The sequence below is a fragment of the Mixophyes fleayi genome, chromosome 12 (assembly GCF_038048845.1).
Source record: "Mixophyes fleayi isolate aMixFle1 chromosome 12, aMixFle1.hap1, whole genome shotgun sequence".
Classification (NCBI taxonomy): Eukaryota; Metazoa; Chordata; class Amphibia; order Anura; family Limnodynastidae; genus Mixophyes; species Mixophyes fleayi.
Genome location: NC_134413.1, coordinates 55,757,368 through 55,781,780, shown reverse-complemented (window position 1 = coordinate 55,781,780; position 24,413 = coordinate 55,757,368). Strand labels below are relative to the sequence as shown.

General features: G+C 39.4%; 1 protein-coding gene across 1 annotated transcript in view; it reads left to right on the top strand.

Moving 5' to 3' along the window:
* The window catches only part of INO80 (INO80 complex ATPase subunit), a 107,647-nt gene that overhangs the window by 51,627 nt on the left and 31,607 nt on the right, over window positions 1–24,413 (top strand). The window contains exons 16-25 of the mRNA XM_075192542.1: window positions 793–935; window positions 1,132–1,216; window positions 2,008–2,125; window positions 4,339–4,424; window positions 4,504–4,671; window positions 8,027–8,160; window positions 8,574–8,641; window positions 9,816–9,909; window positions 13,792–13,966; window positions 17,552–17,692. Coding sequence (XP_075048643.1) covers window positions 793–935; window positions 1,132–1,216; window positions 2,008–2,125; window positions 4,339–4,424; window positions 4,504–4,671; window positions 8,027–8,160; window positions 8,574–8,641; window positions 9,816–9,909; window positions 13,792–13,966; window positions 17,552–17,692 — 1,212 coding nt within the window. The remainder of the gene's footprint in view (window positions 1–792; window positions 936–1,131; window positions 1,217–2,007; window positions 2,126–4,338; window positions 4,425–4,503; window positions 4,672–8,026; window positions 8,161–8,573; window positions 8,642–9,815; window positions 9,910–13,791; window positions 13,967–17,551; window positions 17,693–24,413) is intronic.

Below are 24,413 nucleotides of genomic sequence, written 5' to 3'. Positions count from 1 at the left end.
AGGTGGGCACACTGTGTGCCTGTCTGCCCCCCTGCTTCCTTGTCCCGTCTGTGTGCCTGTCTGTCCCGTCGCCGTGCCTGTCTGTCCCGTCTGTGTGCCTGTCTGTCCCGTCGCCGTGCCTGTCTGTCCCGTCGCCGTGCCTGTCTGTCCCGTCGCCGTGCCTGTCTGTCCCGTCGCCGTGCCTGTCTGCCCTTGATGTGACTCTTTTGTAGCGGTGCTATCCTATAATGAAACTCCGTATTTAATTTCCATTGAGAAATCATAGGGATATGATATGTACGTACGTATGTATCCCACATAGATACGTTTTTCTTCACTATCAGATCATAATTATAAAGTGAATGATGCCATAACAGATGAGTGATCTAATCAGACATTATTGGCTTCTGACGTGTGTGCCTCATATCTCATTTCTTCCCAAAACGTGCTTATAAAGTCCCACCAGCCATGCCACTCTGCTTGCACTGGAGACATCCATATGTAGAAGGTTTATAATGTGCCGTAATATCTCTTAAAGGGAATAGTAGGATCTATGAAAAACTTTAAACTGGGTTTCCTTCCATGTCTCCGTTCACTATACTTTTCTCCCTAGTCTCATCAAAAGATCTTTAATATTTTATATGCTAGGGAAATCCTTCTGCCATATGTAAAGGTGTGACAAAATGAGCTTTGTATCAACATTTTTTTTGTTTTATGATGTAAGGAAGATGCCTATTATGGTTTCATATTTCGGAATAAAAGTTGTCACCATCGCGTCACCCTTTCTCCTTTCCCTTCATTCTACAATTTCAGAAGACACTGTACACACAAGAAGCGCCTTTCCACGTGGTGATCACCAGCTATCAGTTGGTGGTACAAGATGTAAAATACTTCCAGCGGGTGAAATGGCAGTACATGGTGCTAGATGAGGCCCAGGCCCTGAAGAGCAGTTCTAGGTGATTGACTTAAATTCTTTATCTTGGCTCCCTCTTTCTCTGCATAGTGTAAACTAAACAATGGATTAAAGAGTTGGCAGTAATTCTGCTTTTATTGATGCTAAGGAAACTTATTTTGTAAATATGCATTACTTGTTAATACTATTAACTACTTCAAGTCTTAATAAATGAAATTTGCTGTTTGTTTTACATTTAGTGTTCGATGGAAGATCCTACTACAGTTTCAATGTCGCAATAGACTCCTGTTAACTGGCACTCCCATTCAAAACACAATGGCTGAGGTAAATATTTAGTGGGATATGTACAGGAAGATGTGTTGGCTCAGTATATGGTGTGTATGTATGTGTAAATTCAATTGCTCAAACACATTTTCTTAATTTGCAATGCTGTTACTAGATTATTTAATGTACTGTGCTGTTGGTGACCCCAATATGTCCCCATCACGGGTCACTCAACAATACCTGATTAAATGATATGTTTGATAATTATTTGTTCTAGTTAAGGGACCATCAATGCATCATGAAAAAGCTTATATCGCATTCTCTGGTATATACTTCCCTTGCTGGTGTCATGAATGAACAGCGAATACCGGGGTTTTTTTTTTACTGGATATTTCTGCATATTAAAGTGTTTGTAATTGTATATCCAAAATTGTAACCAGTTGAACTAAATGCATTATGCCTCCACCAGGTGGCAGTGTGGTATAGCAAATTAATGTTCTCCTAACATCTTGATATTCATGCCAGAGGTAACTTGTTTACGAACACATCCTTTTGTCCTTAGCTTGACCTAGAAGCCACATGTAAAACGTGTCCACCTGGTGTGCGTTTAGCATTGTTGTAAACAGTTTATTCTTGTCTTAATATGCTTTAATAGCAAAAACATCTTTTTAATGTGATTTTATTGTGCTGGTCATATATAATGCTGATGTAGAAAATATTTTGAGGTTTAAGCTATAAAGTTTTGTAGTATGTTAAACTTTACAGCCTGTTCAGTTAAACTTCTACGATGCAACTATGGAGCTTTCCAAGTAAACACCTATGTAAGCATTAACATTTATTATTTTTTGTAGTTGTGGGCGCTGCTACATTTCATCATGCCCACGCTCTTCGACTCTCATGAGGAGTTCAACGAGTGGTTTTCAAAGGATATAGAAAGCCATGCTGAGAACAAGTCTGCCATCGATGAGAGTAAGTAAACTTACACCTCTTTGTGTACATCCTTCTTGCCTTCTCCATTTTCAAATGGCCACTAGTACATATATTTCATAGACACTCTAATCTGATTTTCAAGTACTACATGTGAGATTGTGAAAGGAAATGATGTTTGAAATGTAGTTTGTCTGGTCAGTGTGAGTTGGTCATGAATTTGACACATTGGTTGCCCTTTGAGCATCAGGTTGTGACACGTTCTGGATGCTACACTCAGTGTCGGACTGGGGCATGAAGGGCCCACCGGGGGACTGCAACGCTAGGGGCCCACCAGAGGGGATGTGGCCAGCCATCATAGAGGCGGGACCAGACACTAGAGGGGGAGTGGTCAGCTCACGAAGGACAGCTATCACCTTAGTGTAGTATATAAAGAATGCAGTGTGTGTATTAAGAGTGCACAGTCTTGACCTGCCCCTTAGATTGGTCAGAACAGTCACCAAAAATCAGGATTGTCCCACTACACCAGGCTTGGCTAACCTGTGGCACTACAGGTGTTGTGAAACTACAAGCCCCAGCATGCTTTGCCAATATATAGCAGCTTATTGCTGGAAGGGTATGCTGGGACTTGTAGTTTCACAACACCTGGAGTACCACATGTCTGTCATGTACTATTCATACTATATGATGGCGAAAACGGCCCAAATGTAGGATCCTTTCTTTCCACGCACTGCAACGAGCATGAAAACAAAGTTTAGCATTACCATGTTTAGACACTTATTTAATACACAGCTCCCTTGTGTACTCATGTATAGCCTGCAATGTATCCACTAGTGGTCGAGTTCAGTCACTTATAACTTGTTGCCACAGAGAAGTTAGGGAACACCTATAAGAGCTCACATAAACCTCGAAGCTTGTCTTCTGGTCCCATGGACTTTGCACCTGTGCTTATTCCATGTATCATTTACATACTTTCAGTAAATATGCAGTAAAGGAATGGGCAGCACAGTCACCCAATCAGTGACAGGCGGCAGTTGTGGGGACCAATGGAGGAACAGGTTTGCAGGAGTGGGCAGGAGGGTGAAAGTCAAAAAGAAGATAAAGAGCTATGCGCTCACCTCCTAATGGTTGCAGGAGCTGCAGCAGGACTAGGGATCCCTCCCTAGGCATACAATAGAACAGTGGAAAATTCCTCTGCGCTCACTTTCTTGATACTCAGTACTAATATATTATGCACAATCTAGAGCAATACAGTACCCAATCTAGTTGATTAGATCACAAAAAGGGCTAAATGACATATGCTAATTTGACATATATACATTTATTGATACACCTCTATACAAGAAAAATACAATATAATCATAAAAAGTTGATATAAAATAAAATCAATTATTTATGGCTGAAACCATATATGTATATATGGAAACAATAGTGCATTCAAATGGATCCTAGCCAGCATAAAACATATCCCATAATCATAAATAACCTGTTAAAAGATAAATTAATACAGCGATTAAATGAAGCTTCAAAGCATATGCTGTGGATGGTCTAACCGTACAAGCAAAAGTTCTTAATGGTAGGAAGTGATGTGCCACACTCAATCAGAGTGTAAACAGGATTATGAAAACAAATGTAAATGAGTGGATATTCTGAGATGAATCGTTGATGATAATGCGGTAACCTGTATATGTCAGGGTGACCTAAGCCGTGAGGATACAATGCCCGCGGATAGAGGAGCCTAATTATTTATATTAAAATGCAGTCCGAGTGTCCATAAGAATAATGTCGCACCGGAGTGAGGAGTGAGACCAATACCTGCGTTTGCTGTCGGAGACTGATTGCAATGGTGTCCGGTTCGGGAGGTAGTGCGGCAAGGCGGTCCTAGGGGTATGCAGGAAGAAGAGGTAGTAGCGGGTGATGGATGGTAGAGGTTGCGTTCCACATGAGGTGCGCAAACGTGCTTCCGGTCCTGGGAGGGAGAAAGTCCCATTTGACAAGCTGTGAACAAACCGAGGAGGACAGCAAGCTCCATGCTCCGCTCACTTTTAAAAGGGGGTGTGGTCGTAAGGCAGCGGGGCCTACCGGTGGTTTTACCGGTATCCCGGCGGGCCAGTCCGACGCTGGCTACACTTGAGCGTTATTGACACCTATCTCTGGAAGCTCATATAAGCTATTTACTAAACATTTAAATCCTATTATTTGCATATGCATGTTTCAAGAATATGGAAATGTACATTTCTGTTTTTATTTTTCAGACCAGCTGTCTCGGTTACATATGATCCTCAAACCTTTTATGCTTAGGAGAATCAAGAAGGATGTAGAGAATGAACTCTCTGACAAGGTAAGATTGTGGTTAAAAATGAACGACGGCATCTGAAATATACAGTTATACAAGTAATAACGCTTGTTTGGAATTATAGATTGAAATCCTGATGTACTGCAATCTGACCAGTCGACAGAAGCTGCTTTATCAGGCCCTGAAGAATAAAATATCTATTGATGACCTTCTCCAGTCTTCCATGGGTACTACCCAACAAGCACAGAATACCACCAGCAGCCTCATGAACTTGGTCATGCAGTTCCGGAAGGTGAAATAGCTACATGTATTAATAAATCCCTGCTTTTATTATTGTTTCTACAATAGTTGTTGTAAAATGAATGTTGTTTACAACTACTTTACACTATTTTAAAAATGTGTTTATGCTATGCTTTTATTTTAGCAGTTTCCTTTCTATTAAAGTAAACACAGGCTTGCAGGATTTCTCCATTTAGTACAATTACTTTATTCATCACTGGCTACCAGGATATGTGTCAATGGCTATTGGTCTGTCCCGTTTCCTCTGGGGAGGGGAACTCGACAGAGCTGCCTGTTGGCCCTTGCCCTATTTGCACTGGCCATTGGCAGGTATTATCCGCTCGCACCTCCATATTAGAGGCCTCAACATGGGGAGAACCACCAACAGTATAGCATTATATGCAGATAATATGCTGGTTTTTCTCAATGACCTGGATTCATCTGTGACTTGTCTCTTAGAAGTAGTTGAACACTTTGGCAAATTCTCTGGCCTCAAGATAAATTGGAGCAAATCCACAGTGTTTCCTTTTGGCTGGTCATTACTGCATAATGTCACCATGTGTCACTCCCTGTTATGGTCAGTGAAGTTTAAATAACTTGGGTATATGGGTGACCGGGAATCCTTCTGAATATGTTCAGCTTAACATTTGGTAACTGAATATCTTAAGAATAAAAGCTTCCTCCAGAGTGATGGGACAAGTTAACCTGATCAAAATGGTCGTCCAGCCTAAATATCTCTATCCTTTGCAACACTCCCCACTGTACCTCCCGTCCAAAGTGTTTCATAGTATTAATCGCTACCTGTTGTTCTTGGTGTGGGGTTCCTGGAGAGCGCGTAGGTCTAAAAACTCTGGTGGCCTGGCCCTCCCGATTCTCAGACTTTACTATTTGGCCTCCCAGCTCACCCAGCTGCTCACTTGGCCTGGGGACTCACCAGGAGCATCTCTTCGATATTTTCTAGTCGAGCAGGTTCTTCTTCTGAACTCTAGGTCACACAGGATGGCCGCTATTGTACGGCATGCTTCTATGGATTGGTCGATAGCACATGGCCTTCTGGAGGGGGAGGGACTAGGTCCTAGTATTCCCTTGTGGTCTTCAGGAGCTGGCTAAGCCGGAGGGGGACTGTTTTGTGGCGGAGAGCGGGGATCCATACCTCAGGCCAACTATATCTGAATGGCCATCTGAAATTCTTTGAGCAACTAAGGGCTGATTTTTCACTCCCTAATGCCTATTTACAGCTCAGGCATGCCATGTCGTCTCAGTTTAAAGGGGGCATTCCTTATCTGGTGGATTCCCCATTGAAAACAATGGTATGCATGGTGGATATGGGCAAGGCGATTTCCTATTTTTTTTTTTTTTTTTATCACCGGAGGGTTTAAACCCTCTTAAAACTAAGTGGGAAATTGACTTCGGTAACATTACTGGTGAGGATTGGGGCATTGTTACCTGTTTCGCTAGAGTGGCCACCTCGTGTCTGCAGTTCCAGCAGGTGTATTTCTTTATTTTGCATACAGTATATTTCACTCCAACTAGATTGCACAGGTTGGGCCGTCGCAGTAATTCCAGCTTTCATAAATGTAATACTACCCCTGGAACTTTCTGGCATATGCTTTGGGAGTGTCCTGCTGTGTACGCCTTTTGGAGATCAGTGTGGCATTGCATCTCCTCTACCCTAGAGGTGGCCACTGTTCTGTGTCTGTGGACCTGTCTTTTTGGTCTTACGCTGGAAGAACACTTTAATAAGCCATTATTTAAGTATGTGTTCAACCTAACCTCACTTGCCAAGGTGATCATAGCATGGGGGTAGATGGCGCTGGAACCTCCCAGTGTGCATGCCTGGATTGCCCTGGTAAATGATGTCTGGATGCATGAAAGATTTATGTACGAGAGTAGGGAGGCTCTGCACAAGGTTTGGCATCCATGGTATAAATCTCATTTTGTCATTCATCCCCACCAAGGGACGATCTTGCTGTTGGGATGTGAGCTGGAGTCCTATGTGTTGTCACCCCCCACCCTATGTTTCTCCATTTTCTGATTGCAGGATCACCCTCCAGCCCTGCGCAGTGCTGCTGTAATATTATGTAGACATCCTATTGGAGTGTGTTATGATATAATAATTTTGCTTTTGTACATGCTGATCACTATGCTGGACTGTTGCTAATGTGCAAAATTATCCCCTATACTATGTTCACACTGCTTAAGCTATGTCTATGTCTTGTCTTTGTAAGAGAAACCAATAAAAATACTTTATTCAAATAAAAAAAAAAGTAAACGCAGGTTAAAATCATGCACCAGTGGTAACAGTATTTGAGTATGCGGGCAGCACGGTGGCTAAGTGGTTAGCACTTCTGCCTCACAGTGCTGGGGTCATGAGTTGAATTCCCGACCATGACTTTATCTGTGAGGAGTTTGTATGTCCTCCCCGTGTTTGCGTGGGTTTCCTCCGGGTGCTCCGGTTTCCCCCCACACTCCAAAAACATACTGGTAGGTTAATTGGCTGCTAACAAAATTGACCCTAGTCTGTCTGTTTGTGTGGTGTGTTTGTTAAGGAATTTAGACTGTAAGCCCCAATGAGGCCGGGACTGATGTGAGTCCTCTGTACAGCACTGCGGGATTAGTGGCGCTATATAAATAAATGATGATGATGCTTTTAAATGATTTCAAATTAAAAGCATTTATCCACCGAAGTAAATGCTGTGGTCATCAAAGACCATAAGTTGGTTGCAACCATGGTAAGTTTAACTGCTAGATTAAATGTCACCGGTCGGCTACCTCTCTTTCTCATCCCTTCTTCCCTTCTCCCCCTTCCTCGACTCCGTCTCCGTTTCTCCCGTCTCTCCGTCTCATCCATGTGTCTGTCTGTCTTCCCCTCCCTTTAGATTGTTCGCTCCTTTGAGCAGGGCTCTCCTACCTTCTGTTTCCATCACTTTTAACTGCGCTCTCCAGCTACTCAGCTCACCTCCTCTCAGTCCCTCTGCCCTCTGTCTCCTCTCGCTTCTCTCCGCTCCCCTCAGTGACTCTCAACCTGTCATCTGTGCCCACCCTCTTGGGCCATAGTTACCTGCCTGTACTCACTTTTCCCCTCCCTCCCTCTCTTTCATGCTGTGCCTGAGCCCCCAGAGTTATAGTGCTTACTGTTACTTGTGCTGTGCTGTTTCACCTTGTACTGTGCCATTGTTTGTCCTTGTACGGCGCTACGGATACTTGTGGCGCCCTATAAATAAAAATTAATAATAATAATAATAATAAAAAATGTGTAGCCCATTCAGATGGACTTGTCAGGAACCTTGATGTGGAACATTTGTACATGCAATAGTAAAAGGCACAAGTGTGAACCCAGCCTTACTGAAATGTTTCTCCCCTTCCAGGTGTGTAATCACTCAGAACTATTTGAACGTCAAGAAACCTGGTCTCCCTTCTACCTAGCAATAAGGCCTTACGAGATTTCAAAGTTCCTGTACCGTCAAGGAAACATAGAATATTTCAACTACTCACGAAACAGGTGAACATGGAAATGTGGAAAATGGAACAGATAGGACTGACTGCAAATTATATTACTTTTTATTTTTATGTCCGGTTTGAAAAACAACATTTAAACATCAACATGTTTTACGGCTTTGTTCATGGAAAGGAAACGCACACTTTTTTTTTAATCATTTCGAGTTTAGATGGGCATACACTGTATAGCCATTATTGAGGCCACATTGTAAACTCCCAACCCAAGCATTGCAATTTGGGGCAAAAAATACAAGACAATAACACAGCTAAAGAAGGAAAAAATAGAAGCGATTTGTATTTATTTTGCCAAATTTAACTTGATCTTTATAAAGCTGTGGGTAGCTTATTTTTGCAGTACAGAAATGGAACATGTTAAAGGAACATTTTAGCATATCTTGACTGTCTCATTGTATTTAGGTGGTTACGCGTTCTGCTTTCTCCATTTGCGCCTGATCACATTCAGCAATCACTCTTCCATAGAAACAGTAAGTAATGTTAGTTTTAATATTTATATAGTTCCAAATTGTCTTTCTTCCATATATCATACTTGCCTAACTTCCGACGTCCGGGACAGGGGCGTGGCTAGAGTGAGGGAGGGGGAGGGGCGCTTTGAATCGTGTCATTTTGGCCCCGCCCCCACAAGGAAAATGCCGATTTTCTCGGGGCCAAAATGACGTGAAATCTGATGAATCGCCTCATTTTAGCAAGGGATTTCGGGAGAAATGCAGCTCTCCCGGGAGTCCGGGAGACTGACACGAATTTCGGGAGGCTCCCGGACTTTCCGGGAGAGTTGGCAAGTATGCCATATATCCCTCCCTTTGCAGGTCCTTCCTACTGATTGTACTGTTGACCAGTTTTATGTTTATTACATTTTTAAATAAATCCTAGCTATTCATTGTAATCAATAAATGTTTCTAAAACAATTTGAAGGATAGGTCCGGTCCGCCTTGGTGGACTCATATTATGGGGGGTGGTTACTAAATAACTTACGATTTTTCTTTTGGTATATCTATATTTTCCTGTTTCCAGCAGCTTCTCTATCTGCAGGGAGCTTGGCATATATGCAGTTCTGTACACCTGGCCTCTATGCCAACTCCAATACTTAGATTGAACTGAATGAAATACAAAGCTCTTCTCACTGATAAGTTCACACTCAGTGACTTCAGGTATATGATGCAGGTGTGGGGGTTGGGCATAGTCCTGTTGCCCTGGAGATTTGCAGGAAAAGCTACACGTTACAATCTGCTAGAGTGTGTATCTAACCAATGGTAAGATTTAGGATATGGCTTGCATTAGTAAATTAGACCCTTGATGCCTGTTTTCAGATTTAAACCCCTCAAAACATCCACAGAGTTGACATTATCCTTTAATTGCCTGTCACATTACAGTAAGGTAAAATATGACAAACATTATTTTCTCCTGATAGTGAGTTTTTTTTTTTTTTTATTCTTGATCGCATTACCATGTCATATTGAAAAGCAATTCTCCTTTATTACAATGTTATCATTACCTTTAAAGATGGAAAAATAGTGATCTGTTGAAATAAAAATTCTTACTCTGATAAGAAAGGCAGTGGAATTTGTAGTGTAAGCTTTTACTTCAGGTCAGAACTATACTACCATTTTTCTGCTGACATGTCCTCACTATTCTAATTCACAGGGTCAGACCAAGAAAGCTGCTTTTCTTTTCTTCGTTTCATTAATATGTCTCCGGCAGAGAAAGCAAATCTAATGCTCCAGGGACATCTAGCCAGGTAAGGCACAAATGCAGATGAAACCCTCGTTTATGAAATCTGCATATATAGATGAGTGGAGATCGATGGCAATTGCTGATTTGCTGTGTTGCAAGCAAAATTGGGTTCCTGTGCTTGTAAATAGACTAGTCTGCAGGAGATGAGAGGGCATCAGACATGTTGGGACTCTCCTGGCTCCTACCGACCCCCCCCTTTTTTTTCTCCTACATGCAGTGAGTTGCCAATGGTAGTAAGCAGAGCAGCCTTGGGCGTGTCTACGCACCAGGCACCCAACAGAGTCCCAAAAGATGGCTTGGACCCCAGGTTTCCAGTACCCCTTTTGAGACTGGATTTTTCTGTAGGAAATACCAGCCAAAGCTGAATTAAAGCTTTTACAGTAACAATCAGTCTGTCTCTCTGCTCACTAATGTTCCTTAGTAGTTTTTCACTTCCACTGATATAGTGCATAAAGTGCCTTTAAAATATTTAATGTGAGGTGTAGGTTTAAAGTTCAACATTGCAATTGTGAACAGTGGGGTGGTGATTTCATTACACACAGAGGACATCACGTCTTCTCTATCCATTGCAATTCTCAAAGCTTTCTCCAATGGCTGTTCTTCCCTATTCCGTGACATAACAAATGCCGTTTCCTTACTTTGATAGCGAGTGTTGCATATAGTGACATTTTCTGGATGGTCAGCTAATATGTATTCAGCATGGATTAGTTGAGTGACCATGTGAGAGGTTTTTACCCTTGTATACTGTACTCCTAAATGTCATTATTTGCCTGTTCTTCATTATGGTTTGTGCCTATGCAGCTACTTTTACCTGCAGTTTTTTCCCCATAGATCAAGCTTCAGTATAGTTCATTTTTAATGATGCAAGCAGGTTTCCTAGAAATTTTGGTTTCTGTGTTGGTGGGACAGCTTCTTTCTTGGGATCTGAGGCTATTGAGTTGAGATATGCATATCTGGCTGCTACATTTAGGGTTAATATATATTGTTATTAGATATATACTTACTACAGTTCTGGCTTATTTTTTCACAACTTATTTTTCTAAGGAACATGTCTCAGGAAGACGAATCATCATCATCATCATATATTTATATAGCGCCACTAATTCCGCAGCGCTGTACAGAGAACTCCTTCACATCAGTCCCTGCCCCATTGGAGCTTACAGTCTAAATTCCCTAATATAGACACACACTCACACACAGACAGACAGAGAGGGAGAGACTATGGTCAATTTTTGATAGCAGCCAATTAACCTATTAGTATGTTTTTTTGGAGTGTGGGAGGAAACTGGAGCACCCGGAGGAAACCCACGCAAACACAGGGAGAACATACAAACTCCACACAGATAAGGTCATGGTCGGGAATTGAACCCCAGTGCTGTGAGGCAGAAGTGCTAACCACTAGCTCACTGTGCTGCCCACACAGGACGAATGTTTTTCAATATTGTCCTACAGTTTTATGAGCTTGGCCATGGTATCTGCCATTATGCTTTGGCAATCTTTCTTGCTATTCTGCCTAACAAGCTTTAATTTTTCCTATCTTTTTCTTCCCCTCGCCTCCAAGAGAAGCTATTTAGAGCAAATACTGCTATTTCAGTGTTCATTTCAAATTGTATGTAGTCATTGGTGGATGTACCCAAGCCATCACATAGGCTTCCATTGAGTTTTTGTGTTAAGAAATCTGAGGAAAACAACAAGAATGCAACTTTTAAAGAGCAACTTCTCCAGGCAGATGTGTAGCCCTTAGATACAAAAGGTACAATTTAAAATAACAAATCTGAGCTTATTTATTATCATGTCCAAGGGAACGATGACAAACAAAATGTCCTGGAGGATAAAAGTCTCTGAGGCTGAGTAGCGCCATTTAACGTGGAAACATCACGATGATCTAACAAGCTAAAACCTATCACTTTTTGTCATTTATGTCCTGCAATAATGCCATAGAGATTATTTTAGTTGTATGACACTAATCCCATGTGATCATTCAGAGCCTATTGGTATAATTTCTAAAGGGCAGTATACACATGGAGATTTGGTCATCTTAAAAGAAGGATTAGTTACTTCTGTGCATACACAAATTAGTTACCACTACTTGGAAGATAAGTATTGGTATTGCTTGATTGTGAGCCTGCTTTGCAGATATTTATATCTGGCCAAACCTTTTGAACATTCACAGTAGCAGGGATTATTTTGAGAATATCCCGATCTTGGATATGCAGGCACAGACCCATAATGAGATTGACACATATGGATAGTGTTGAAAGGACAATTTTTAACAATCAATTTTAGATCTGAATTGGTGTTTTTATGACTACAAATGCACGATAACTGGTCAAGCAGACAATCTTGTAGATCAATCGCATCCATCTGTGTATACCAAGCTTTATAGTTACTAAAGTTTGGTGATCTGGAGAACACCAAGCATGCTACCAGTAAGAGGGGATGTTTACACGTCCTTTAATACTCATTAAGAGCAGTTCAGAAGATGGAAAACTATCTGTTTAAGAGGTAGATTGCAATCTTCAGTCATATAAAAAGGTAAATATAGGCAAACTGTACCATTGTAACATACATTAAAGGTAACATGTTTTTTTTTATATGATGCCAGATCATATATATGATTAATATATGTATAGGTAATAGGTCCACTGTAAATGGATGTATCCACTGATTAAATAATATTGAAGAGAAAAAAAACACAGACAACCTTTTTTTCTGTTTAGGCTACTTTGTATTAGAGCATTCAAGATACATCTGTGCAGCATTAATTAAACTCTGTTCTGAGATGGAGTAAGAACAACTAGGGTACTAGGCAAAATAGCTGTTTTGAGCCCAGTCTCCATCATTGCCGCACCGAACAGCAGTGCAACTTGTGACATAATCTGACTGCAACAATATGTTGTCATCTCTCTCCGTCAGTCACTGTGTTACCGGCTGGTGTGGAATTTGGGAACTCTACGCTGGCTCTAACACAGTCAGTGTGCTGGATAATAAATAAATTGGGCACCTGTGCTTTAGATGCTGGAGTTACACAAACATGATGTCCTTGTATGGCTTAAGTGTGACTTAAATGCTCCATTTGACCCTCTGAACTTGGTGTCAGTGGTCACATCTTATCAATCTAAAATACAGTAAACACATCCAACGGTATATCAAATGTTTTAGCTGTTGGACAATGTAAAAGTCACCCTTGTGGCTAATGTCTGTGGGCTCTTGGCTCACTTTGCTTTTACAAAATGATTCAGTCCCTTCTGGATGGGACATTTTGGCACATAGTTTGGTTAAAGAAGAGAGATGTTTGTTCCAGTTTTCTTAGGCCTGCTGATGACTGACCACTTTGAATTCCTATCCAGATAGCTCTTCTCCATCCTTTTTACTTGGGACCTAATTGTCTCCCTCTGTATTTGAACATATGGTCATGTTTACCAAGTTTTTTAATCCCTGTATTTATAAACAAACCGTTACTATGAACACTCCTTTACAAGGATTCATGGACCAGGAATCCCTTTACCCTGGTGGATTCCATCATGGTTCTTGAAAAGTGCATTTTTTTTTTTTTTTTGCGGTCTACACTGTACAATGAAATGAACAGACCCAAAAGTTAAATGGTACTTTGTTCTCCACTAGACTAAACAAGAGCGTTTACCCAACAATTCCTCCTGATTATTTCTGATATTACCATAACTCAGGAGCTCTCTTGCTTATTTATGGACTTTCCTTACTGTAACTAGAATTTGGTGTAATGTACTAATTATGGTTAGGTGCTGTAGAGACCCCTCTTTGCTTAGTTGGTTTACAGGTTCCATATAACTTCTTCTGATTGCACAGGAAATTGTAAATATGTTTTAAATCATTTTAATGAAATGTACATGCTTATGATCTGTTGCAGATGGTTAGCTCTTTACCTGTCTCTGAAAGCCGCCTACAGGCTCCATCATTCTCGCTCCTGGAAAGAGAAGAGCGAGTCTGGTACATCATTTGCTTATCTAGCCAACAAAGACCTTATACTCTGGGTGGATTTCCCCCTTTCATTTCCCAGTATCCACAGTTCTCCTACTCTGCAGGTAAGATTCTGAATAATCTGATAAATCACAGCTGAATAAATCCCTGAAATGCATGTTCATAGATTACTGACAGCAAGTACAGTTGCCCGTACATGCTGCAATTTTTCTGGCCACTTAAGTGTTCTTAGACCTAATGGCCAAAATTATATGCAAGGGCCAAAAATAGATTGCCAATCCTGATCAACTTCTTCTGGAAACTGTTTGGAATCACCAGACATCCTGGCTCACTTCTAATCAGACAATAGCTGCTTCTGATCACTTATGCAAACATTGTCTGATCGTGCTGTTCTTCTAAGATAAAAGCACCGAATACGCATATTTTTCACATTGCTCTAAACCCATGTATGCAGATGTATGGTAAAGTCTTACCGAGCAGCCGGATTGTCCTATATATGGGGACACCAAGATGTTGGATCCGAGGAGTTATATTATAAAAAAAATTGACTGCGACAACTGGTCTTAAAATTACTTTTTTTTTTTTTAATTTTAAGTAAGAGTTAACAGACAGAATATAATCTGCTATAATTGTTAAAACACTGTGCAACTATATTTCTTTTTAATGAGGAAAAAAAGCAAGGTTTACAAAAGTAGATTAAAAAGTCACAATTAAATTAACTACCTTAACATTTAATTGTAATATTTGAGTCAGCAAAATGTTATATTTTTAGCAGAAAATTTTTATGAAAGTCTATCTAACCAAGATTTTGTGCAGTAATTAAAAAAATATTTTTTGTAAGTTACAATTTTTGCGATAGTCATATAAAGTAAAAAATTTGATTAAATGTTTAGACTTGTTCCCTGAACATCTGGATGTGACGAGGTACCATACAGTGGCTGCATGTACAGTCAGATTTGGTCATTGTCCAAATGGATTTACTGTTCACCCAGATGGACTGATATAATTCCATTGGATGTTAATTCATCATCATCATTTATTTATATATATATATAACGACAGCAAATTCCGTAGCGCTTTACAATTGAGAACAAACACCTGTTTAGACACTATTTTTGTACTTTTAATATTGTTTTATTGATAAGCACTGTACCACAACACCTTTTGATATATTGTTGACCCTAACCTTTTATTTAAAAAAGTTTATTTAAAGAAAAAAAGATAAGACTGGAATTGTAGATGAAGCTTCAGACTATAAAGTGTCTGATAACAGAAACTTGGCTACATCATTAGTTTAGATATATTCTGAAACATCTTAAGTCCTCCCCTGCCATATGAAATTTACATGTACCTTTGTGTGTGTTCTAACTTATTTCCTATTGAATTAAGCTGAATATTCGTTTAAGTGGACAATCAAACGTTTTATTAGAAACTCTTCATTGTTGTAGAATTTCTATATTTCAAATAACCATTATTATTTCCGTTTACGTATTTCAGTTTATTAGTAACTGGGCATGAAAACCTAGTTTCTGTTCATCTTCACCATGGCATTGGGTAATCCACTTAGCATCTTTCCTGGATATCCTTTCTCTTGTATTTTGGTGTTCTGAATTGTTTCCTAGCAGTGTAACTGTGGGCAATATGCTTAAGCTTGTGGAACTGTGTACAGTAATGTAAGTGTCAGCCTGTTATTTTATACCTCAGGGCTGAGACTTGGTATACAGCATCAGGTTAGTAGGAGGTTACTAAGAATGAGTGTCGGTTATTAACCTTTCTTCTACTTGTTTGCTGGCTTCCTTCACATGGAAGCTCCGTTTCAGCCTTTGTTTTGCTGTGTTTGTAATACTAGGAGAAGGGACCAGTTTGAGATATAAGATATTGCTATATCATGCGTTCCTTCAAGCTTGTTGCAATTCTTCCTCAGCAGCTGCTTTCTTCCTCCGCTTCTCTTGGGTTGACCCCTGTTATTCGGTGGGGGTTATCTGATCCTTTCACTTTTGGTAAACTGATCCTTCCATAGCTGGGGAGAGGAAACTTTACAATGGGGGGAGGGAGCGTCAGTGATGCTCGTTCCAGCAATGAATAATTAATGTTCCCACTGTTTCCATTTAAATATATATTAGAGATAGTTACTGAAGTCATTCCAACTAAAGGCAAAGTCAAAAGACAAATAAAAATATATTAAATGGAATATTTTTTCACTCTGAAAAGGTTTATAATATACTCAATATGCTTTGTATATGCTTTATTTAAATTTTTATTCCACGTTAATTTCCAGTTTTATTTTAAATTGCAAGTGGCGTTCAGTTATCATTGAAAAATTTTGGTGCAAATATATTCTTTTACATGATTTTTTTGTTACACTCACAAATTACTTTCTAAAGCTGCATTACCCCCTGTTAACAATATGACCCTTTGTCCATGTAGCCATTTTTCCTGGGGTTCTGTGGTGTGTCTCTCAACCACATCTGAAAACCAGTGTGATGTTGCAAGAGGGAGAACCAATGAGAATTTACAATCGCTTAGCTTTGCAGCTGCTAATTGGTTCTTCCACTCACACCATGTTCTCGCCTATCTACCCCTACTGCCTTTTTAAGGTGTTTCAAGATTACTTTGCTGTTCTTTTCTCAAAAGCTACGCTGAATGGGATAAGGCCTAGAATGTATGAAGTGCCTGTCTCCTCTCTTTAAAGAAATACTCCACCTTTTAGTAAACTGCTTAACTATCATACTTACATTCTAAGGGGCCAATCAATACGGCGATGTCATTCTAGGAATTGCGCTGCCTGCGCACTATTACCGTTACTATAGTAATAGTGCGCAGTATTACCATTAGTACGGTAATTTTAACGCTAATTTTTTGCTCTCAGGACTGTATTACTGGTAATACTATTAGCCCCACGATATTCCAAGAATAACGTGTGCAAATAGAATTCAATTGGGGGCGCGTTACTGTCAAAGGTAATGCGACAGGCGCACTTTTACCAATATTATGGTAATAGTGCGCCTGAAGTATTGGTACTTTTTATTGATTGTTCTGTAAGGTGTCACCCTGTATAGTCTACTGTTAGTACTGTGTGCGGCGCTGCGGATACCTTGTGGCGCCTAACAATTAAATGATATTAATAATAGTGCGCATTATATACCGTTAATACATTCATTTCAAAGCCGCAAGCAGAAATCTGTGCTAAAATTACCATATTAACGGTAATAGACTTAACGCGGCGTTGTGTCAGCGGGAATTTAATCCCCCCTCAGGTTCAGTTTTCCTTTCTATACTCGGGAAACCGATTAAGAGGGGAAATTAAAAAAAAATTAAATTTCAGTTAACAAATAACTAAAATGAAATGTGGAGTTTGTTCTGTATGAGGCAAGTAGAAAATTATACCATTGACTGTGACCATTTATTTCTGTGAATAGTTTACAGCGTTCTTCAGTGCTGCTCCACTAACTGAAAATACTTAAGGCGGATGGGAAATATCACTTAATAGAATTTGAGGAAGAAAAAAAGAGTTTATTTCTGACAAACTAAATAAAAATATGAAAACCCTTAAATTTTGACAATACCGTTCTAGAAAAAAATGAGAGAATATAAATAAATGTTAAATATTGTAAAAAAAAAAAAGTCTCCAATGTAAGAGTTTTAATTTGTTATTTTTTAATCATATTTTTGTATTTTTGCTTCTTTAGAAATTGGTTTTCACATGTCACTATAAGCCTATATCTGGGTTTACAAACCACGTGTTACATCGACGGAAAGCTGGTCAACCACATGTACTGCGTTGCCAAATTACAGAGCTACCTTCATTCTTGTGTGTCTCCCCACCATTGGTAAGCACATTTATCTTTTGAAATTTATTAGTACATATTTCAGACCCATTGAGGAACCACAGTAACATTGTTTGTTATAGTAATCTTGAATTTTTTTTTCCACTATTGCACTATTATAGCAATATGAACATTAAATCTTAAAATTAAATGTTAATAGAAACTGGGCACTTCTCAGTGAGTCTATAAGGCTTTAGTGACAGCCATTTGGGGACAGATTTCTAAAGACTTAATGGTGTACAAGTCAGGAAAATTGTTGATCATAGATTCCTGGACCCTTTCTCCTGAATGACAACATATTTATCATGTTGGTGCTTTCTAATAGCTTGTTTTAATACATACTATACCATGATGTCATATACTGCCCTGTGATGTCCCGTGCCACTATATTTCATTTGTTTTATTGTCTCATTTATACATGAACTGAGGGAACCTTATTGCAACTTTTGCATTCTGTCTGGTGATGTCCTTCTGTGCATTCTATTCATTGTAAATTAATATGAGTGTTCCATCTTTATACCAGCTGCTCAGAACACAATATAAAGCTTAAATTCTATCAGTGTGGAAGTACAAAGAGAGTGACAATTTCAAGGTTTTTATGCAGGTCTGTTGGTACAGTTGTGTGACAGTATAAAGCGAGGTGGACTGTATACGTAACCCTACCTAGAAACTTCTTTTTAAACCCTCATGTTCTTTTTTTTTATTCGTGAACCTGACATGATTATTTTGTAAGAATTACACATATGTGAGTGTGAATGCTTGGAGCAGGTTTCTCTCTTTCAGAATCTATTATAGAATTAAAATGAAGTTAAATAGGAAAAAAACACAGTACCCCGAGCCCTCTTGCTACGTGTGTGTGTGTGTGTGTGTGTTTTGTGTGTGTGTATATATTATATTCATACAGCTGCAAACACCTGCGTGTACACAACATTGTTAATGTGCAACCATGTGCTGTGAAGCTGATATAATCAGTTCCATGATTCATGGTGTCCCCTAATCTCTGGCATGTGGCAGACACACACCTTGTGTTGACTTTTCTTTATAGTCCAATAAAAGATAGTCTTTAGCCCGATAAACCAGCAGTAATTGTGAGCATGCAGATAACAGCTGCCGCTGTTATCAAACCAAATACAGAACAGAGTCTGTCACCTGCTTAAAAGATATGAGTGACTCCACTGTTGGACCTGTGAAGGCCGCTTTTAGATCAACTTCACCAGTTATTGCATTTTTAACAAATTGAATGAAACAGAGTATGGTAAATGATGCCTGAGAATTTGTAATTTACTAATGAAAGGTTGCATGAGGAGGATGGATAAAGCAGAATGTACAAGATAAATAAATTCTTAAATAAAAGCGCGATCAATTAAAAAGTAAAGTTTTATATATACATACTGTGCTATAGTTTTTTTTTTTTTTAATAAAGTAAAGTTTAATAGAATAATGTACACATGCTCTGTTATAGAGAGAATACTACTGCATTTAATGAGATCTGGCGCACATCAGATCACTGGTTCCACCTTTGTGTACATACCTAATAACCCATACAGTGCATTTGTACAGAGCATGCCTGCCAGTTAGTATCTGCTTGTTAAGTTAGACTGGGTACACACTATACAAAATTTCTCCCAATGCAATTTTACCAACGATTTAAAAATAGAAACGGAGATTCATGTGTACACACTAAACACGTTTTATACGATTTACCTTCTGATCTGTGCTCTTCATCTGTCATAACCATCGGCTGAAAAGATTGTGACTCTGCACACCCCATAGAGGTCTATGGTCACTGCCGATCATGAGTGCATACACACTGCAGAATTGGAATGACGCTGTTCCATTGCTGAACGAGATTTTTAGTTCAGTTTAAAATTCAAATGAATTAATACAATTTTCTTTGGAACGCTAATCGCTCATAATTGGAGCTTACACACAAATGTGATATCGGGCAAACGCTTCTTTATTGTGTGATTGGCATAATAATCCTCTGAAAACCCTGTAGTGTGTACCCAGCCTTAGAGAAGCATTTCACTGTCTAGCATTACAGCCTGATGTAGAGGTGTGAGAGAAAGCATGATTGAAATTTTTATACTTAACTAAACATGTCCGTCATTACAGGTATATATTTTATTATATTTAAAAAATGTTTATATTCCCCCACACTGCCCTTGATATTCTGATTGTTCATTAAATTGTTTTGTATTCTCCTCACAGTGACAGCAGGCGGAAGCATGTGATCATCATGTGTGTACGGTGTTCTCCCCAGAAAAATTTACCAGCCGGGTGGCATTAAGTAGTATCCAATTGGGAGCAGTTGTAATACTTTGCAGTAATAGTGAAAGATTTGCCAAGACTAGTCAGACTGATGGTCAGTGGTCTAACACACACTGCTGGCTTTAGTGCTCACATAGTGCCTGTTCTAAGAAACAATGGTTTATTCTGTTATAATAGGAAATAGGTGCTGGGGAGAACACAGGTGTATGATATAACAAAGCTGCATGAATTGGTTGTACATGACTTGCTCCCTCTGCATCAATGACACTACTGGGGGTTTTCAACCATCCAGTAGCAATAGCTTTCACTTTGGATGTTTAAACCTCACTGAGTTGTTGGGAGAATAAAGGAATGCGGGTGCTTTCACTGTTCAAATGGCTTCCCATAGAAAAAAAGAGCTGTTAGATACACCCTATTAGAACATGCATCTAGCCAACTATTCATCATTGGTTAGTTTTTTTTTTTCTTGAGTTTTTTTAAGGTGTGATTGTTGAGGGTTTTCTTGTCCGTGTTTATTAGACAGTCATATAATTAGAATTGTTACAGTAGCGGGAGACAGGGGTGTTGATATTAGGGCAGACCAGTCCACTTGTGAGATTGTTAGTGATGACTGGGCTGCATTTAATGTGGGCAGTGTTAGATGTGAGAAGGGGAATGAAGCCAAGCAGGAAGCCACAGACAGAGCTAGATAGTGAAAGTTGCAGGGGATTCAATAGCACAGAATAGAGATATTTTGGTGTCAAATGCGTTTTGATATGAAACCAGTTCATATATCCAACTTGTTACCATTAAACCAATGTCACATGCGTGCTTTAAACGCTAGCACTTTTCAGTTATGCTAGAAGAGTAAGACTGGGGGGGGGGGGGGGGCGATGGTGAAATAGCACCATCAGTAGAGCTACGGTTTCCTGAATTTCCATACAATGAACTAAGCAGAGTTTGAGGCCCCCCAAAGTACTCTTTTTGCCTCAGACCTCCCAGGAACTTGAGTGTTAAGTTTTAAGACATTTTAGTAAGTTGACAATGCTGTATAGAGCTTGCAATCTTATATATGTGTGCTCAAGTATGCCAACGTAGATGGCACCAGCACCAGTGGCAACTTATGTTGCTTTGTTGTAGAGTAGACCAAGCAAAATTGAGGTATTAACATATTTTACAAGTGCTTTATTAATAGGGTCCACCATAATATAATTTGCCCCTGCAGATTGTCTGCGTGGTTTAGTGTAGTATGTCCTATTTGGTTTAAAAAAGTGCACTCTGCAGATCACATCTTTTGGGTGCTTTCTTTCCCTTCCCCGTGGTCTCAAGGTTTTATGCACCCTATCTAGTCACAGTAGAATGTAGAGTAGATTGGACTACTGATTTGGGAGACCTAATATCTTTATATTATTATAGCATCCTATACTATTCAGGTCATTTAATGTGACTTGCAAGTGTGTAATCCATTGTCCTCATTGAGTAATAATAGTAAGGCATCTTCTCAATATTTGATATTCTATGCCTGATGCAGAGTTGAAGGGAACTTGGACATAATTTACAGTCCAAAAATGCTGACACAAAACTAGTGTATTTCTGCCCATTTGCTGCGTCAGACACATCTCAAGATGCATCCAGCTCTGCATCTGTAGCATATGTACACCCACATACACAGAACCTGGTTGTAAGCACAAGAATACTTTGTAAACTTTTGTATTCATAGGGAAAAACACATTCGCTATTAGCAGTCTTCTCCCCAGAACCGGGTATCATTAAGATGTAGCCAGTGTATACTTCGCAATAATTATAATGTAAAATGTTGGAGGTTATTGCCAACACTTATTTATAAAGAGGTTATTGCTTGCTTGTTGGCTGAACTGGACACACTTATATGTTTTTTTGAATTAATCAATTATTTAATTTTTTGATAGCTTTTTTTTTTCTTGTGGCCATTCACAGAGAAAATTCATGCAATTTATGCTATGCATACGGACATATGTACAACTGTGAATCGGAGCTCGAGCAAAATGGGAAAGATCTTACTTGAAATTAGCGACTTCAGATTTTACTTACCTGGCGATTTGATTAACAAATGGAATAAAATCTGTTTTTGACTGTAAACAAGCAAATCCTCTGACAAATTGTGAAGATCATCCTGAGTGAAACTGTAGTCCAGTTCCTCTTCATGAGACCCAATTCTGGTGGTTTCGTCAGGCACAGCACTTTTTTTTTTTTTGTAACCGGTTAGAAACTGTATCCAGCTGGGAAGAATCCGTCAGTCCTGTGCTATGGTGCCTCATGGGTGGACCTAGATTTTTCCTTGTATTTAGTGCCCAGCCCCCTTTTTCTCTTGTAACGGGTGAAGGGTGCCTGCAGCAGCACAATATGTGCACGACGGCAGAGACCAGGCAGAGGATGCTGCCTGGCCGCTCTTGTTGTATGTAAAACACAATCCTAGTGGCTGGGCAGGATTCTTTGTCTGCCTTGCAGTCGATGGGTACATGTATGTATATAGTGTGCGGCTGCAGGCAACCCATACCTGCTAGGAACAGCCACTGAGGTGCCTTTACTTTACTGCTTATCTTGCTCAACGCATCACTGACGACTATATCATCTGATGTATAGCCGATTAGGACAAATCTCCTGCACTGAATTTACATCCAGGGCTAAGTCACGCTCCGAATACTCACCCACTCCTATCCTCGGCTAATGAGCTGCTAACACCTGTAAACTGCCTTACAAATATGGTGAATGGGTTTTATTATGGACTCCCACCATTGCTACTTAAAATGTAAGAACACAACACAAACCATTTCTAATGTGTTAGTATGTGCTAGAAGTACAATAAATTGTATCGGTAAAAGTGTAGCACATCAAAAGTACATTGAAAATACCTTAAAGTTGCATCACTAAAATACATCTAAAGCACAAGTTAGCTTTATTAGCTTCATTACCTGTTTTATCAGTGCGCACACAAGCCTTTAAACATCTATTTTTAGGGCATATAGACATGTTAGCCTGCCTCTAAGATGCATTGGAAGACATTTAGGACAATTGTTCCACACAAATAACTGTGTTCAGGGAAGGTGATGCGCCCACACAGATTTGAACTGTAATTTTTCTGGTTTGGTTGCAGCACCCTTTCTTTCAGGTACTGGTAGAACACCTTTTCTAAATGTCCCCAACCACATTCACCTTGGAAGGTAGGGAACACAAATATTTAACTAGGATAGTTAAAGCCTGTCAAGTTCCAGGGCTGCTCCAAAGCAATTTATTAACCTGTGTACAATCAAAACATATGTGTATACAATGCTATAGTGAAGGATTGCTTGTTTTGAAAACAATTTATGTTGTGTATAACTATATTATGCATGACTCTGGCTGTTTATTTCCCATGTCATCTGATGGAGCTGTTAAAGGCATGTGCATAGTAAATGTAGCACTGCATAGACCTCCCATTAAATATATTTGTATTCCAGTATTTATCAAGAGAAAACTTTTTTTTTTTCCCCAGAAAAGAAAAAATTAATTTGTAAAATTCTCTTAGATGGACTCAGAAATATATACCAAAAAGATGTCCTCCTTGGTATGACCAAGGCATCTTCTAACCATTAGAGTTGATCTGTTTATTGAGTTGAAAACCACCTGACGGCATGATGGGGTTAAAGAACCACTTGGAAACACTGACCCCATATGTAGTTACATGACCTGGATTACATTTCCAGCTTCTCATTTGCAGAAGGTACAAAAATCACATCAGCATTCATTTAACGGTACTTAACTCCCTGACCTGCCAATCAGCATTCTAATAACGCGTACCTGAAATGCAATAACTGCCATACCTCCACTTTGTGATATTTTCACTGCTACAATGGTATGCACTAAATTAGTAACTTTGCACCATGAAATCTCTATTAAAACATATTTGAACCATGATAACTTTTATAAAAATGCCAATGAAACAATATTTGAAATGCGTTTATACATTGGAGTTTCCTCTTTACGTGCTAAACGTTAAAGTTACCTTTTAATTACTAAATAAAACTGCAGATATTCACAGTTATAGATTATTTTTTAATACAATTGCTACATAAATGCTTGTTTTCATTGTGTATCATGAAATAGAACTGAGGATGTAATGCTTCTTTTTTAAAAGACTGACATGGCCGATTTCTTGCCATTGTTTTTCTAAGTTGTGAGTGTAATTTATACACATCATCTGGAATGCCTTTTCTCCAAAACAGACAATAATTGATTTTGCCCTTGACCGAATTGCCCATTCTTTTGTGTCTGGCCTTTGATGGTGTTTCTGGGATTGCACATGAGATGTGTTAGGGAGCCTGGCGTAGGGAGATAACGGGTCGGTCAAATGTGCAGTCACTAAAGTCAGATGCAAGTGCCAGGAATCAAAAGGGTTGGGGAGCAGCAGCAGTAGTGCGACCGTTTCCAAATTGTGGACCACATGGAATCAAGGATC